This window comes from Anoplopoma fimbria, chromosome 7 (genome assembly GCF_027596085.1).
Source record: "Anoplopoma fimbria isolate UVic2021 breed Golden Eagle Sablefish chromosome 7, Afim_UVic_2022, whole genome shotgun sequence".
NCBI classification, from domain to species: domain Eukaryota; kingdom Metazoa; phylum Chordata; class Actinopteri; order Perciformes; family Anoplopomatidae; genus Anoplopoma; species Anoplopoma fimbria.
The window spans coordinates 1,113,075-1,128,391 of NC_072455.1; the positions used below are offsets into that span (position 1 = coordinate 1,113,075).

General features: G+C 42.3%; 2 protein-coding genes across 2 annotated transcripts in view; both read left to right on the forward strand.

Moving 5' to 3' along the window:
- Nucleotides 1-4,886, forward strand: part of rbm46 (RNA binding motif protein 46) — a 98,322-nt gene extending 93,436 nt beyond the window's left edge. Inside the window, exon 12 of the mRNA XM_054601932.1 lies at nt 4,587-4,886. Coding sequence (XP_054457907.1) covers nt 4,587-4,886 — 300 coding nt within the window. The remainder of the gene's footprint in view (nt 1-4,586) is intronic.
- Nucleotides 4,887-7,261: 2,375 nt separating this feature from the next.
- Nucleotides 7,262-15,317, forward strand: part of npy2rl (neuropeptide Y receptor Y2, like) — a 34,145-nt gene continuing 26,089 nt past the window's right edge. Inside the window, 1 exon segment of the mRNA XM_054601220.1 lies at nt 7,262-7,308. The gene's annotated coding sequence lies outside the window, so the exon portion shown is untranslated.

Sequence of the window (15,317 nt, forward strand, 5' to 3'; positions counted from 1 at the left end):
CACTCTGCTGGTGGTCCTGACAAGTGTAATCAGTCTTCTGACTGGACGCTGTGAAGCTGAGAGGATCCAGTCCTTCAACTTCATGCAGCGTCAGCAACCGCAGAGTTTCACCACAGTGGATTTGTTGGTGTTTGTTCTGAAAGTGGACGAATAAGACAGGAAATGATTGGAAGAGACACACAGCTAATTCAGTGACACTGAGCATGTCTGGGTAACAAAGGTTAGATTATTAATCATCTCGCTGCAATGCATTTTAAATAGCAATTCAATTACAGTTCAGGTCCCAAAAGCGAACTAAAATATAGCCAACAGAGAAACAACACTTTTTTTATTAAAAGGAAGACAAAAAGTTCACTTCCTCTCACCAGAATATCAAAGTTCATGCATTCACCCTTGTGAAATATGCTATGCTAGAAGGCTAGTTGGTTAAATACTGCAGTTGGGGAGCTAATGGCTAGCTGTAAACTTGCTAACGCTAGTAGGTCATAGTAGCTTCTTTCTATTCGGATTGTACATCATTTCATTTAATTAAGACTTTTTGAAGAGGGCAAAACTGCTATCAGCTAGCTAGTTTGCTAATTGGCACTAGCTGGTCACGTTAGCTCGTTTTTTGTCACCCATTTCAAATGTCAACATCCCAGTAAAAGGCCATTATCATAGTCAGCATTATGGAGCTTCATGTATAGGGCATGTTGTGAAACAGTCTCAGTTTTCAGGACGTGGTTAACGATGTGAATTGAGACCAAACTAATGTTAGGTTTAGGAAAAGTTCCTTTGTTTTTATGGTTTAAAATAAATACCTTCGTTATGAAACTTAGCTAAAGTTGAAATAAGTCATGGTTGAGTTTTCGTTTCTCCTGGGTGAAAGTCCTGTGTTTGTTTCACCCGCCCGTCCTCCATGACCTCCTCCCTTTGGAGACTTTTGTCGCTCTTTGTACTTCGCCACCTGACTTCCTCCTTCACTCCTGTCATAATAACTACGGCCACTAGAGGCAGCGTCTAAGCCAATAGATGTTGTGGGCTCCCAATGGTGAATGATGAACCATGGGTGACACTAACATGGGTGTCAATGGAAGACATTTTGTCCTCCAGACATGGGTTAGCTGAGGCATGGTTGCACTGGGACCATTTATAGAGATGGCACATGTTGATTTTACTTTTACTTTTTTTGTCATGAGAAAATGCAATTAGTTTTTTCACCAAACTGATGTGGCCTCTGTAAACGTCACATTGGTTGTGAGTAAATGTAAGCATTTACAGCTTCATGCAAACACCAGAGGAGATTAATAAATCATCCCTGAGCCGTGAGTTAGATGCTCGGCTCACACACGGGAGAGGACGCGGAGGCTTCAGTTGTCATGGATGTGAGCGGTAACGGTGCCTCCGTGTTGCAGAGTACCATGATTAATTAAACACAGAGGCTGAGCTCATCTCACTAACCACCCAGAGGATGGTGCTCCTTAATGGAACCCTTTAATGAGGTCAACTCACGAGCTGTTGAATAATCTATCACAGAACAATGTGGGAGACATGTTGGATGTATGAGGATGAGGAAGGGCTGAGATTACCCTCATCTTCCTCGCTGAAGACGTTGGTTGTGTTTCTGTGCAGTGGACGGTGGTGGAAGGTCTTTAACTTTAAGGGTAACTTTGGTTACTTTGGTCTCTTGTTTTTGTGTCTAATTGGGATTTATTTAATTGGCAGCAACGCCTGTGATGTTTTCGTAGCGGGCAACTTAATGTTGGTCTATTAAAAGTACTTGTTTTAGCCACAAACAGGCTTGAATTAATCTGATCTCACAGAAATATGTGAAATGAAAACAACCTCTTAACGTGGTGGTTCATTATTAAGAGGTTCTGGTCATTTCATGTAGATTTCTGTGGGTTACCTTGTTTTAGATTGTTACTATTTAACGTATTGTTTTACAAATTTTCTTAGGATATCTTACAAAAAGGGACTCGTTTGCTACGAAAATTCAGCTTCTACATGAATACTGTCTTTTCAAAATAAACTTCCAATTTCACAGGAAACAACTTAGCTAGGTTCAGGAAAATATCGTTGTTTGTTTCCAAAAAATGACAGAGGTGGCGTTACTTAAGTACGAGTTACGTAACAAATAAATCAACGTTTACTTCACGTGTCATAAAAGGCATGAACAGCGGTCTCCTGGCTAAAAGACGGGTGTTTGATTCCTGTTTCCTGGTTCTTGATTATGTGCATTACATACAAATTAATCTTGTGGGATATCTATGACATCAGCGCATTGCTGTTTTTAGGTATAGCTAGGAACGCTGTATTGGAACAGCCTGTGTTATTTAAAATGTTTTTCTCTACCTTTGGCTTGTCTGTGTAGTGTAGAAATACTTTGTTACAAGTAAAACATCTTGCTTCCTACTTACAGAAAGTATTAGTATCAAAATATACTCAAAATACCAAAAAGTAAAAGTGTGACATTAATGTATTCTTATTTTTGATGCATTAATGTGGTAGGTAAAGGTGGAGCTCATTTTAATGACTTTATACACTGCTGGTAGTTTAATATTTAACAATACATCATCATTTATTGGTTTATTGTATTGTATTGTTGTAAAAAAATCTGAATCTGTAAAGTAACTTAAGTTGTGAATAAATGTAGCTGAGTATTAAAGTACAATATTTGCCTCTGAGATGTAGTAGAGTAGAAGTATAAAGTATAATAACAGGAAAATACTAAATTATGAAGACAGTATGCAGAAAAAGGTGAGAAAAGTCAGGGAGTAAAAATGTCATAATGGAAACATGTACATCATCTATACTGAGAGCAGATTATTATGATCATGACAAGATATTACAAACTAAAGATAATGTCCTCTCCGAGAAATATCGAGACTCCTGCGGCATGATGGGAATCTGAATCCCTGTCGTGAATGTTATGGATTCACCACGACCTCACTTTCACACTTCCACATAACGACTACATGCTCAACACACACGCTTCATGCACCAGCGAACATCTGGACGCAAAGCTGGAGAGTCATTACAGCACGCAACACATTCACCCATCCACACACACACACACACACCACACACACACACACACACACACACACACACACACACACACACACACACACACACACACACACAGCAGTAGATGGGAGCCATGCTTCCTGACGACACTCACACATGACTGGTTGATGTCTGGTGGAGTCCACATTCTTCAGATTCCTGTAGGAGTGTCACGTTGACTTTCATCACCAGGGTCTTCAGGGGGGGCTTTTATTGTGAAGGAGCAGCGTAGGGCAGCTTTAATCCGACTCATTAATAAACATGAGTATGGCTTAATAAAGTTTTTTTTTTTACAGCATATATATTATGTGTTTATGTTGATTTGTTTTACTGAACCTCATATATTTCTAATCTTACTAAAATCTGGTCTGTTTTGGTTTTACTTCATTCACATATTTATGTTGTTATTTTACAATGTTTTGTCCCCTATTTGGATTATTTTTGTCATATTAATGTCAAGTTATAATCTTTAACATTTCAGTTGAGGTTGATTTGGCGACACCTTTGTTAACATGACTCCTATGTTAACATGACTCCTATGTTAACATGACTCCTATGTTAACATGACTCCTGTGTTAACATGACTCCTATGTTAACATGACTCCTGTGTTAACATGACTCCTATGTTAACATGACTCCTGTGTTAACATGACACCTATGTTAACATGACTCCTATGTTAACATGACTCCTATGTTAACATGACTCCTGTGTTAACATGACTCCTGTGTTAACATGACACCTGTGTTAACATGATGTTAACATGACTCCTTTGTTAACATGACTCCTATGTTAACATGACTCCTGTGTTAACATGACTCCTATGTTAACATGACTCCTATGTTAACATGACACCTGTGTTAACATGACTCCTATGTTACCATGACACCTGTGTTAACATGACTCCTATGTTAACATGACACCTGTGTTAACATGACTCCTGTGTTAACATGACTCCTATGTTAACATGACACCTATGTTAACATGACTCCTATGTTAACATGACACCTATGTTAACATGACTCCTATGTTAACATGACTCCTGTGTTAACATGACTCCTATGTTAACATGACTCCTGTGTTAACATGACTCCTGTGTTAACATGACTCCTATGTTAACATGACTCCTATGTTAACATGACTCCTGTGTTAACATGACTCCTATGTTAACATGACTCCTATGTTAACATGACTCCTGTGTTAACATGACTCCTGTGTTAACATGACTCCTATGTTAACATGACTCCTGTGTTAACATGACTCCTGTGTTAACATGACTCCTGGGGTCAAACAAACACAGGACGTTCACCCAGGAGACCACTGTTTGTGAGGAACTAAATCAATGTTGAGTTATTTTACTGTAGTTTTGATAAATAACAAACAAACTTATTTTCCAGTAGTTTTCTTGTGCAGGAGAAACTAAAAACTAAGTCAACCTATCTTGGAAGTTTATTTAAAAAAACACACAATACGTGTAACTAGGGGCAACCGTACATTTCCTCTGAACACAGAAGTGTGACTCGGTGAATGTCGCTCACAGTCACATGATCTCTGCATGGAGGGTCAGCAGAGAGTCACAGCGTCAGTTTGTTTCTCACTCATGACCTCCTTCATGCAGAAACATCAGTTCCGTCCTTTTACATTCCAGACCCGTTTCAAACCGGGACGCCGGCGCTCAGAACCCTCCACCCAACCGCTTGACCTCCGTTTGGTCCTGGTGGAGTTTGTCCTCGGCTCGCTGAGACGCTCCGAGAGTGAACGTGATGAAGTGCAGGACTGGAGACGAGGGAGCTCAACGACTCCGTCCACTGCTGCCTCCACGCGTCACTGCACGGGCTGATTCAAGCAGCCAGCCTGGTTGTTCTGTCCACGAGCTGAACTCACTGCGTGGTGTGTTCAATGCATTCACAGGCCGTCAGTGTTGAACCTGACGAGCTGGAGTCACTAACACCGGGACAACAACGCGGCCTCCGGGTCAAACGTTACACTCTGACCTCATCAGCAGCCTGAGTGCAGCTCCAGGGCGTTCCGTCTGGTTTCCGTGGCAGCGGGCCGGCCATGTGAGGCCACACCAGTGTCCTGGTTGGACAGAAAATTGCTCCATGATTGTTGCAGACACACCTCCTGGAAAAATGACATAATAAAACACACACACACACACACACACACACACACACACACACACACACACACACACACACACACACACACACACACACACACACACACACACACACACACACACACACACACACACACACACACATTTCCATTCATTCATTCATTTTTCTAAATTTGTGCACCTGACCTGCAGAATCAACGCCACCTACTGTTAACCTCAATGAAGCAAATGATATCTGTAATAACTGTTGTGAATAAGAAACACACATCTCTCTCTCTCTCTCTCTCACACACACACACACACACACACACACACACACACACACACACACACACACACACACACACACACACACACACACACACACACACACACACACACACACACACTGAAAGGATTGGCAGAGGACTTGTGTTAAGAAGTGAGGACATGTAGTCTCCCCTTTCCTCACACCCTGTCTTTCCTCTTCACTTCCACCCTCTCCCCCTCCTCCCCCATCTCCTTCACCTCCTACTCAGCTTTTTCCCCTCTCTCTTCCTCCTTTTCTTTTATTCCATCCCTCCTTCTCATTCTTTTCCACCTTCTATTTCTTTAAAAACATTTCTCCCTCTAAACCCACCAACTCCTCCTCTCCTCCTCTCCCTCCCTCAGTTCACCTCCACCCCCCACATACAGGAAAACAAACCCTCTCCCCTCCCTCTCCTCCCCTTCCTCCCCCTCCCCCCCTCTTCTCTCCTCCCTCCCCCCTCCTCCCTCCCCCTCCTCCCCTCCCCCTCCTCCCCCTCCCTCCCTCCCATCCTCCCACTCCTCCCCTCCTCAGGCCCTCTCCTCTCCTCCATCCCTCCCTCTCCTCTCTCCACCTCCCTCTCCCCCCCCTCCTCATCAGTCCACTCCCTCCCTCCCTCCTCTCAGGAGCCCTTCCTTAAGTCCTCCCTCTCCCCCAAGGACACCCTCCTCCTCTCCTCCCGGGTATCCCTCCCCCTCACCCCCTCCCTCCTCCCCCTCTCCTCCCCTTCCCTCCCTCCCCCTCCCCTCCTCCTCCTCCTCCCTCCCCCTCCTCCCTCCTCCTCCTCCCCCTCCCCTCCCTCCTCCTCCCCCTCCCCTCCTCTCCTCCCTCCTCCTCCCTCCCCCTCCTCCTCCTCCTCCCTCCTCCTCCCTCCCTCCCTCCTCCCCCCTCTCCTCCTCCTCCTCCCCCTCCCCTCCTCCTCCTCCTCCCTCCCCCCCTCCTCCCTCCTCCTCTCCCTCCCCCCTCCCCCCCTCTCCTCCCTCTCCTCCTCCCCTCCCTCCCCTCCCCCCTCCCTCCTCCCTCCTCCCTCTCCTCCCCTCTCCCTCCTCCCTCCTCTGGTCCTCCGCTGGGCTCTTTACGCTCCCTGCGTCCTCCCTCTCGTCTGGTCCTCCGCTGGGCTCTTTACGCGCCGTGCGTAAAGCTTCAGTCTCGTGTGGGTGTCCGGAGAGAGCGGAGAGAGAGAGAGAGAGAGAGAGAGAGAGAGAGAGAGAGGAGAGAGAGAGAAGAGAGAGAGAGAGAGAGAGAGAGAGAGAGAGAGAGAGAGAGAGGAGAGAGAGAGAGACAGAGAGAGAGAGAGAGAGAGAGAGAGAGAGAGAGAGAGAGAGAAGAGAGAGAGAGAGAGAGAGAGAGAGAGAGAGAGAGAGAGAGAGAGAGAGAGAGAGAGAGAGAGAGAGAGAGAGAGAGAGAGAGAGAGAGAGAGAGAGAGAGAGGAGAGAGGAGGGAGAGAGAGAGAGAAGAGAGAGAGAGGAGCTTTAAACCTGAACTATGAGGATCCTCTTTGTGGTTCTTGTTGAGGACGGTTCCATGTGCCTCATCCCGCGGGACACGTGGCCAGCTGACCGGCGGTCCCGTTGATCCTCAGTGACGGTGACGTGGATGTCTGAAGAGGAATTGTCGGATTTGTGTCCTCAGATGCGTGAAAACTAAGAGGAGAGCTGCCGAGGCTTCAGTGTCCTATAGATACACCAGAGAGAGGAGGAGAGAGGAGGAGGAGGACCAGAGGACCAGAGGACCAGAGGATGGGGATTTAAACTCACAACCTCCACCCTCTGTCACCGGGGACCGTGTGGCCGCCTGCGGGCTGTGCGGGAGAGAGAGAGAGAGAGAGAGAGAGACACCCGGAGAGACGGAGAGGTCAGTGTGTCAGTCAAACGCATGCACGCGCACATGCTCACTGTGTGATACATATGATATGAGGGGGTCACGCACACGGGCACGCACACATCTGTGGCATCAGTCACGCATGCACACGCGTGGCTTCCCAGCATGTGCGTGCAGGGAGGAACGCGCACGCTGGTGGACTCTCAGGCCACAGCTCCTGTACTGGGAACACTGGGAACACTGGGAATAAAGTGAAACGTCAGCGTTCGATGGAAACCACGTGGCTGCGAGTTCTGGGTGATTTGTGACTAATTATATTTAAATTTACTCTACAACAAAGTTTGAAATGGGCTTATTGATTGAAATCCCCCCAAAACTGAAATCATAAACTCTGATTACAGTCTAATTTTGAATATGTACATACATGTTGCATGCTAGTATTTTAATACATATTCTAATATATAATGTTAGATGTTTGAAATATGATTTCAAGCTGCAACTTCCTCCCTGAAATACAAACCACTTTGGAGATAAGTGGTTTCCATCAAACAGTGTTTTAATGCTGTTTAATGAGCGAGAGACAACAGGGCAGAGTGCCACTTTAACACACACACACACACACACACACACACACACACACACACACACACACACACACACACACACACCTGCTCATCCTCTCCGTGATCAGGAGAACAGAGCGGATCCCTCTTCAAATATTAAAGCATCATCTCCAGCAGAATTGCTGCTCGGCTTCTCTCAACTTCTCCTGAGATGATGTGCTGTGTGTGTGTGTGTGTGTGTGTGTGTGTGTGTGTGTGTGTGTGTGTGTGTGTGTGTGTGTGTGTGTGCAGCTGTAGCTTCACACTGGACATCTACTGTAACATTATCTTCAGAAACAATGACGCACGTCTGGAACTTTTCTCAGACCGAGCTCCGTCTGTGATGAAGATCAGGCTGGAAAACGAGCCAGAATCCAATTTCAATTTTCAGAGCTCTCATCTTAAAAACAAATCATATCAGCGGCGTAATGATGCACTGTGTCCCCCCCCACCCATAGCTGACAGCTGGTGACCCACATCCAATAATTTATCACTCCGACCACATTTTTTAATATCTCCACCCACCGAACGCTGCGCTCGGAACCTGTGACTGGGAGGGTTGGAGGGATTATTGGTTGGATGATATTACATTTATGTCCAGGATCTCAGGCTTTCTTCTTCTTGTGCAAAAAAAAGTCCTTTTTGTGCACCGAGTTTGGTGCAAGTCCTGGTTTCTAAAGCTGCTCATGAGGCAAACGCCTGCAAAAACGACAACATTGAACTCTATCATCATCAAAAAAAAGAAAAAAAGACCGTCATTTAACTTATTTTCCGTGATGTTCTGTAGATTCACTTTAGATTGTGCAGAAAAGGAAAAGAGAAAAGCTCAGTTGAGTTGTGGTTGGGAAATGCTGTTAAATCGGTCGTTATGTTGTTGAGCGGTGAGTTTTCCACTGATGGATGTGCGTTTGGGGATTGAACATGTGAACCATATAGATCACAGTAGAGATCCATTAGTGGTCGAAGAAATCTGAGGAGTCGTGGATGATTAATGGAGGAGGAAAGAAGAAATCTGATTTCATTGTTTTGGACTATTTCTTGCATCTTTTTACTTGAATATTGGATTATTTGACTTTGAACTGTTATTTATTTAAATGGAACCGGCAGAGAAGTTTAAAGAGAAATGTCTCTTTGGTGTAATTTAAACATTATACAAAGCATTTCTTCATCGTAAAACTTGATGAAATTATCGATTACTGTAGAAGTTACATTCAAAACAACAACATTATCACTGCATTAAAACAAAGGTATCACAGTATTTGTCAATATTTTGACCCAAACTGGGTGAAAGTGTAAGTTTACCTGATAAAACTGACTTTCACCCAGGAGACCTCTGTTCATCTTACTTTACTAATGCCACATATACAAGTCATGTGACAAACACTTATTTTAGGTTATTTTACTCAACAAACATACTTATTTAACTTTATATTCCTCGATACAAACTTGTTTTCGGTCAAAATAAAGCACATCTTTAATGTAACAAACAAACTTATTTTATATGAAAAACATACTTATATTACACAACAAACATACTTGTGTTATGTAACAAACATGCTTATTTAACTCGACAGACACATGTCATTTTTGATACTTATATTACTCAACAAACATGCTTATGTAACAAACATGCTTATAATACACAACAAACATGCTTATGTAACAAACATGCTTATAATACACAACAAACATACTTGTCAACATGTATCTTTTGTAACAAACGTACTTATTTTGCATTACGAACATAGTTATTTTATCTAACAAAGCTAATGTGTAACAAATAGTTATTTTACCAAAACTTATAACAAACATTCTTATTTTTTGTAACAAACATAATTATTTTACATACAAACATTTTACAAACATACCTATTTAACGTACACACATTCTTTTTTACGTAAAAATAATGCACATCTTTTATGTAACAAACATACTTATTGTAAGTAACAAACACTTTTTGTACATAAAACACAATTTATTATTATATAATTTTTTCTTAATTATAAAAAATAAGCATGAGAAAACAGTAGTTAATCTAAACCTGAAACATTCATTCAAATAAAAGTGTATTACCAGAACACAGACTTGTACTGATGTTTCCTGTCCTCTGACTGACGCTCAGCGTTCAGGCCGGCGGTTCTCCGACTCTGTGGCGTTCTCTGATTGATTACGCTGAAGTCAACCTGATGGAGTGATCGCTGTCAGCCGGCTCGTCTCCTGTAAACTGAAGCTGCAGTCGCTCAGCGGATGGAGAGAACGTTGACAGATGAGCAGAAACAACCCTTCCTCTTAGAAAGAACACACACACACAAAAACAGTACTACTAAAATTGATTTTGAGAGAAACATAATGACACACTAATTATATTTTTTAATCAACATAATTAGAAAAAGCTTTCAAAACAGATTTAATGAACACATTTAATTTGTTCTCATTAAACATGCACTTACAGAAACTGAAGTACTCATAATATTTAGACATGTTATGCAACACTTTGATCAGGAAAGATTGTAGTTTTGGTTTAGTATTGGAAAGAACAGTGTTTTTAGCAACATTGGACCAAAACCAGCATCTTCCCCCTCACTTTAATCACCCAACCAAACCACACGCAGGACCAAGTGCACTGAATGTCCTTCAAAAAATGTAACTTGCAAAACAAATTAGTGTTTTATAAATCTAAATCCTCGGAGACAGGGTTAACAGATGGAGAAAATGTTTAAAAAGCGCACCTGTTTTCCCCTCAAACTCATCAAACACTGACGCTTGGTCAGTGCACCTGAATGCATCGTGGCACTCGTGGCACTTTTTTTTTGGTGAAGTCTAAAATCCATTTTTTACAGATTGGCTTTGATGTGATGTCATCGCGTTAGTGCTTTTTAAATGTTTTTTTGTATTTTTTTTTATATTTTTAGTTTGTTCATTAGAAGCGTTTGGTTTTATTTTTTGAATGTAAGTGACCACACAGGCGTGGAGGCGTGGAGGCTGTGGAGGCGTGGAGGTGTGGAGGTGAGGAGGCGTGACGGCGAGCAGCGCTGTGGTCATGTTTCCCAGCGGACGCCTGAGAGCAACACGTGTATCCGTTTACACGCATACGTTATCACCAAAGAGCTGCAGCCGCCCCGCTGGGATGAGGCCTCGCCAGCCAGCGCTGTTTAATGGCCCCCACTGTGTGTGTGTGTGTGTGTGTGTGTGTGTGTGTGTGTGTGTGTGTGTGTGTGTGTGTGTTGATAAGTACCAGCACACACACACACACACACACACACATCACACAGATTCATAAACACACTAGGATTAACGATGGGGAAGAAACACCAGTTAATTATTGACTGTTGTCTCTCTGTGTGTGTTTTATTGTCTCACATCATTTTCTCTTTTAATGAGAGTACCATGACTACACACACACACACACACACACACACACACACACACACACACACACACACACACACACACACACACACACACACACACACTATATACGAGCTCTAGGAGGAGGGATGGAGAGGACGAAAGGAAAGGAAAGAAGGGGGTTAGGATGGACGATGAGGTGGGGAGGAAGTAGGGAGAAAGAAAGTGAGGTAGGGAAGGAAAGAGGAGAGGGAGGGGAGGAGATGAGAAAGGAAACAAGGAGATGTAGAAAACAACAGGAGGAGGAAGGAAATGAGGAAAGAGTAAAGGATGGTAGAAAGGAAAGTAGGATGTAGTGAGAAAGAGGGAGCAGAGAGAGGTAAGAAAAGGTGGGGAAGAAAATTAGGAGTTATAGAAAAGATGAGGAGGAGGTGGAAGAAAGGAGGAAGAAAGGGAGGTAGGGAAGGAAAGAGGAAGTGAAGGAGAGGAGATAGGAAATGATGGTCTGAAAGGTAGGAAGTAAGGGAGGGAGAAAAGGAGTCAAGGAAGCATTGAATCCATTTGCTCTGTGAAGAACGATGATGAAGGAAGAGAGAAGGTGGACGCCCCCTCTGTGGCCACGAGCAACACCACAGTAAACACGACCGGCTCATCAATGTCAGAGAACGTCATCTAGAGGAGGAGGAGGAGGAGGAGGAAGAGGAGGAGGAGGAACGTTCCCTTCTTTGAACTCTTCATCCATGTGACAAGTAATGAATCCTCATCAGTTCATCTTCTTTTACAATCCCTCCATCTGTCTCTGTTCTTTTTCCTCTGTCCATCACTCTGTGCCCCCCCCTCCTCTGATTTACTGCCCTAACACGTGTCCTCCATGTCCCTGTTTCACTCCGCCCACACACACACACACACACACACACACACACACACACACACACACACACACACACACACACACACACACACACACATTCTGGTTTGCAGCCTCTGGGGACCGTAGGGTTTCATGGGAGGACACACGAGTCCTGCCGGGTGGTTTGTGATTTATGAGAAAATGTCACATAAAAACAAGCAGGGAAACACTTTTTTTCATGAATGCAGCATTTTCAAACACGTACGAATTGATTGTGATGCTTTTGGCATAAAATAATGAACATAGCAAGACTACATTTTTCATTATCCTCTCTGTTTACCCTCCACCCAGAGGAGGATGTTGGCCGTTTTGTCATCTGCTCATGCCTTTAGTAAAAGCTTTTAGCGTCCTCTTCTTGTTTTGCGCCATAAATAAATCCAGAAATATCCTTTGGTAGCTGATTTGTGACAATCAAACAACACAAAAATGCGGAAAAAACTTGCAGACGTATATTATATGTCTTGGGCTTTTATTGTGAAAGGCAACAACAGAAGGAGTAGATCTGGTATGTGCTGATTTTGTCTCGTTTGGAAGGAGTAATTAAGCTTCCTGTCTTGACTAGGACGATTTGGCGTCCACGTTGTTGTTTTGTAAAAAAAAAACATGTTGAAAGCCCAGAAAAATCAACCCGGTCCTGCAATAAGAAATAATATGTCACTTTTCACTGTGTAATATTGGTGTTTTGTGTGAAAGTATTCATGACAAAAATAACATTTCAATAAAATATGCATGCTAACATGGTGATATTTAGCGAGTATAGTGCACAATTTTCAACATCTTAATTTAGCTTGTTAGCATGCTAACATGCTGATGTTTAGCGGATATAGCGCATCATTTCTGTCATGTTAGTTCAGCATAATAAGCATGCTGGTTCAACGCACCATTTTCATCATCTTCATTTAGCGTGTTAGCATGCTAACATGCTGATGTTTAGCGGGTATAGTGCACCGTTTCTAACATCTTAATTTAGCGTGTTAGCATGCTAACATTAGCTAACGAGTGCTGGGCTGATGGGAAAGTCATTATCTCTGCAGTTTTTTGGTCATCAGCCAAAGTTTTGGACTAAAGTGGTGGGCCGACCCTTTTAGCACGGCTAAAAACAAACCGTTACTCATTCGTTTGACATTTAGTTTCACTCTTCTTGTTGCTTTAAGTCATTTGTTTTTCTATCTTTTGTTTGTTTCATTCTCAGAAACCTAAAATAGACTGAGTGTCTGCTTGGACTCTTCTCCGACAGTTAGCCATGCTGCCATCATTAGTGGTCCAGCATCAGGATAACAACAGCATGAGGGTTCTTAAACTTCCCCTCACTAACAGAGCTGACAGAGGACTGAGTTTATATCTACAATTCAAACACTTTATGTTTAAAAGATCCTGCTTTGTCTACATTATCAGACAGAACCCAAACATCTAAGTGCTGCTGCTCATTGTACTAAAAGCTGGCCCTTCATGTAAACAATGAACAGAGAACTGCCAGAACTAAAAGGCTCTTACTTTGAAGTTTCTCTCAAGTGTTATTTCCACTTCATCACTTAGGTTGTTGATTTGGTGTCATTATGTGTCAACAATGCTTTTAATGGTAGTTTTAAATTTACCATCTTTGATGTGAAAGTAAATGTGTTTGTGTTCTCTTCTATGACTATTTTGGGAAGATAAATTTAAGATTTCAGACCTAAAAAAGTGTTTATTGTGGAAAAAGGACATATTTAGAAAACTAGAATATTTGTAAAAACATTTGTATTTGTGATGTGTGAGGACTTTTGTTAAAAAGATCGGGCGTTTTGGAATATTGAGTAGGTTTCTGAAAACCGGAACATATTAGAAAAGACAAGTTTGGATGATGAGGACATGTTTGGGAAAGTGAGGAGCTTTTGGAAGTTCGGACATTCTTTGTTAAATTAGGATATTTTGGCAATAGTGAGATCTGTGAGGACATGTTGGAAAAGGGGAGATATTTTGGAAAAGTAAGCAGTTTCGTAGAATAATAAAGACATATAAGAATTGTTGGGACATTTGAGAAAAGTGTGCTTATTTGAATGGTGAAGACATTTTTGCAACATTTGGACATTTGTTTCTAAAATAGGATATTTCTGCAAAACTGTGGACAATTTTGGCAACACAGGACATTTGTGAAAGGTTTGCACATTAGTGAGGACATGGTTGGTAAGTGGAGACATGTCGGGATGATGAGGACATTTTAGGTGGACCATTTTCAGAAAAGGTGGATATTTTTGCAAGAATGTAAATTTTGAGAAAAGTTGAGACATTGAAGAAAGTTTTTACTTTTGTTGTGAAGTGTTTAAAAAGTGAAAACATTTTGGGATGATGAGGACATTTACCTTTAACTTTCTTTTCACGTTTTGGTTCCATTTCTTGTTTTTCTCTTCTTCTTCTTCTTTCCCTTCTTGTTCTTTTTCTTTTTGTTCTTGTTCTTCTTTTTCATCTTCTTCTTGTTATTCTTCCTATTCTTCTTCTTTTATTTCATCCGGTTCTTCCTATTTCTCGTCCTCTTTGTTCTTTTTTTCTTCTTCCTCTTCCTCTTGTTTTCTCATTTTCTTCTTCTTCTCCTCGTGTTCCTCTTTCTTCTTCTTTCTCTTCCCTTTTTCTTCTTTTTCTTCTTCATCTTCTGTTTTTGTGTGTCCACTACGAAATAAAAAGATTGACTTTCCAATCGGCATTGTTTTGTCCTGCGAGAGACCAAAACCTCATTTAATGACTATTTTACGACCTGCTAGGATAGCGGGCTGTTCTGTCTCATAGATAATGGAAACCATGGAAACCAAAGGCCAAATGTCACTCTGTTTAATATTATCAGGGTTATGTTTTATTGAGTGTGACTTTGAGCTCACAATGCATCTTTGTGAATTTACAAAATACTTTTTGTCCATTTAGTAGAACTACTTTCTCTCTCTCTCTCTCTCTCTCTCTCTCTCTCTCTCTCCTCCCTCCTATCGGGGAAATTAATTAAAGCTGACATTATTATTGAGATTAACGCCGACGTGGTTGAAACATTCAGCGATAAAATACCATCTCCTTATCAACAGCCTGTTACCACACACACACACACACACACACACACACACACACACACACACACACACACACACACACACACACACACACACACACACACACACACACACACACACACACACACTCGCTGCTCTATCAGCCATATGGCC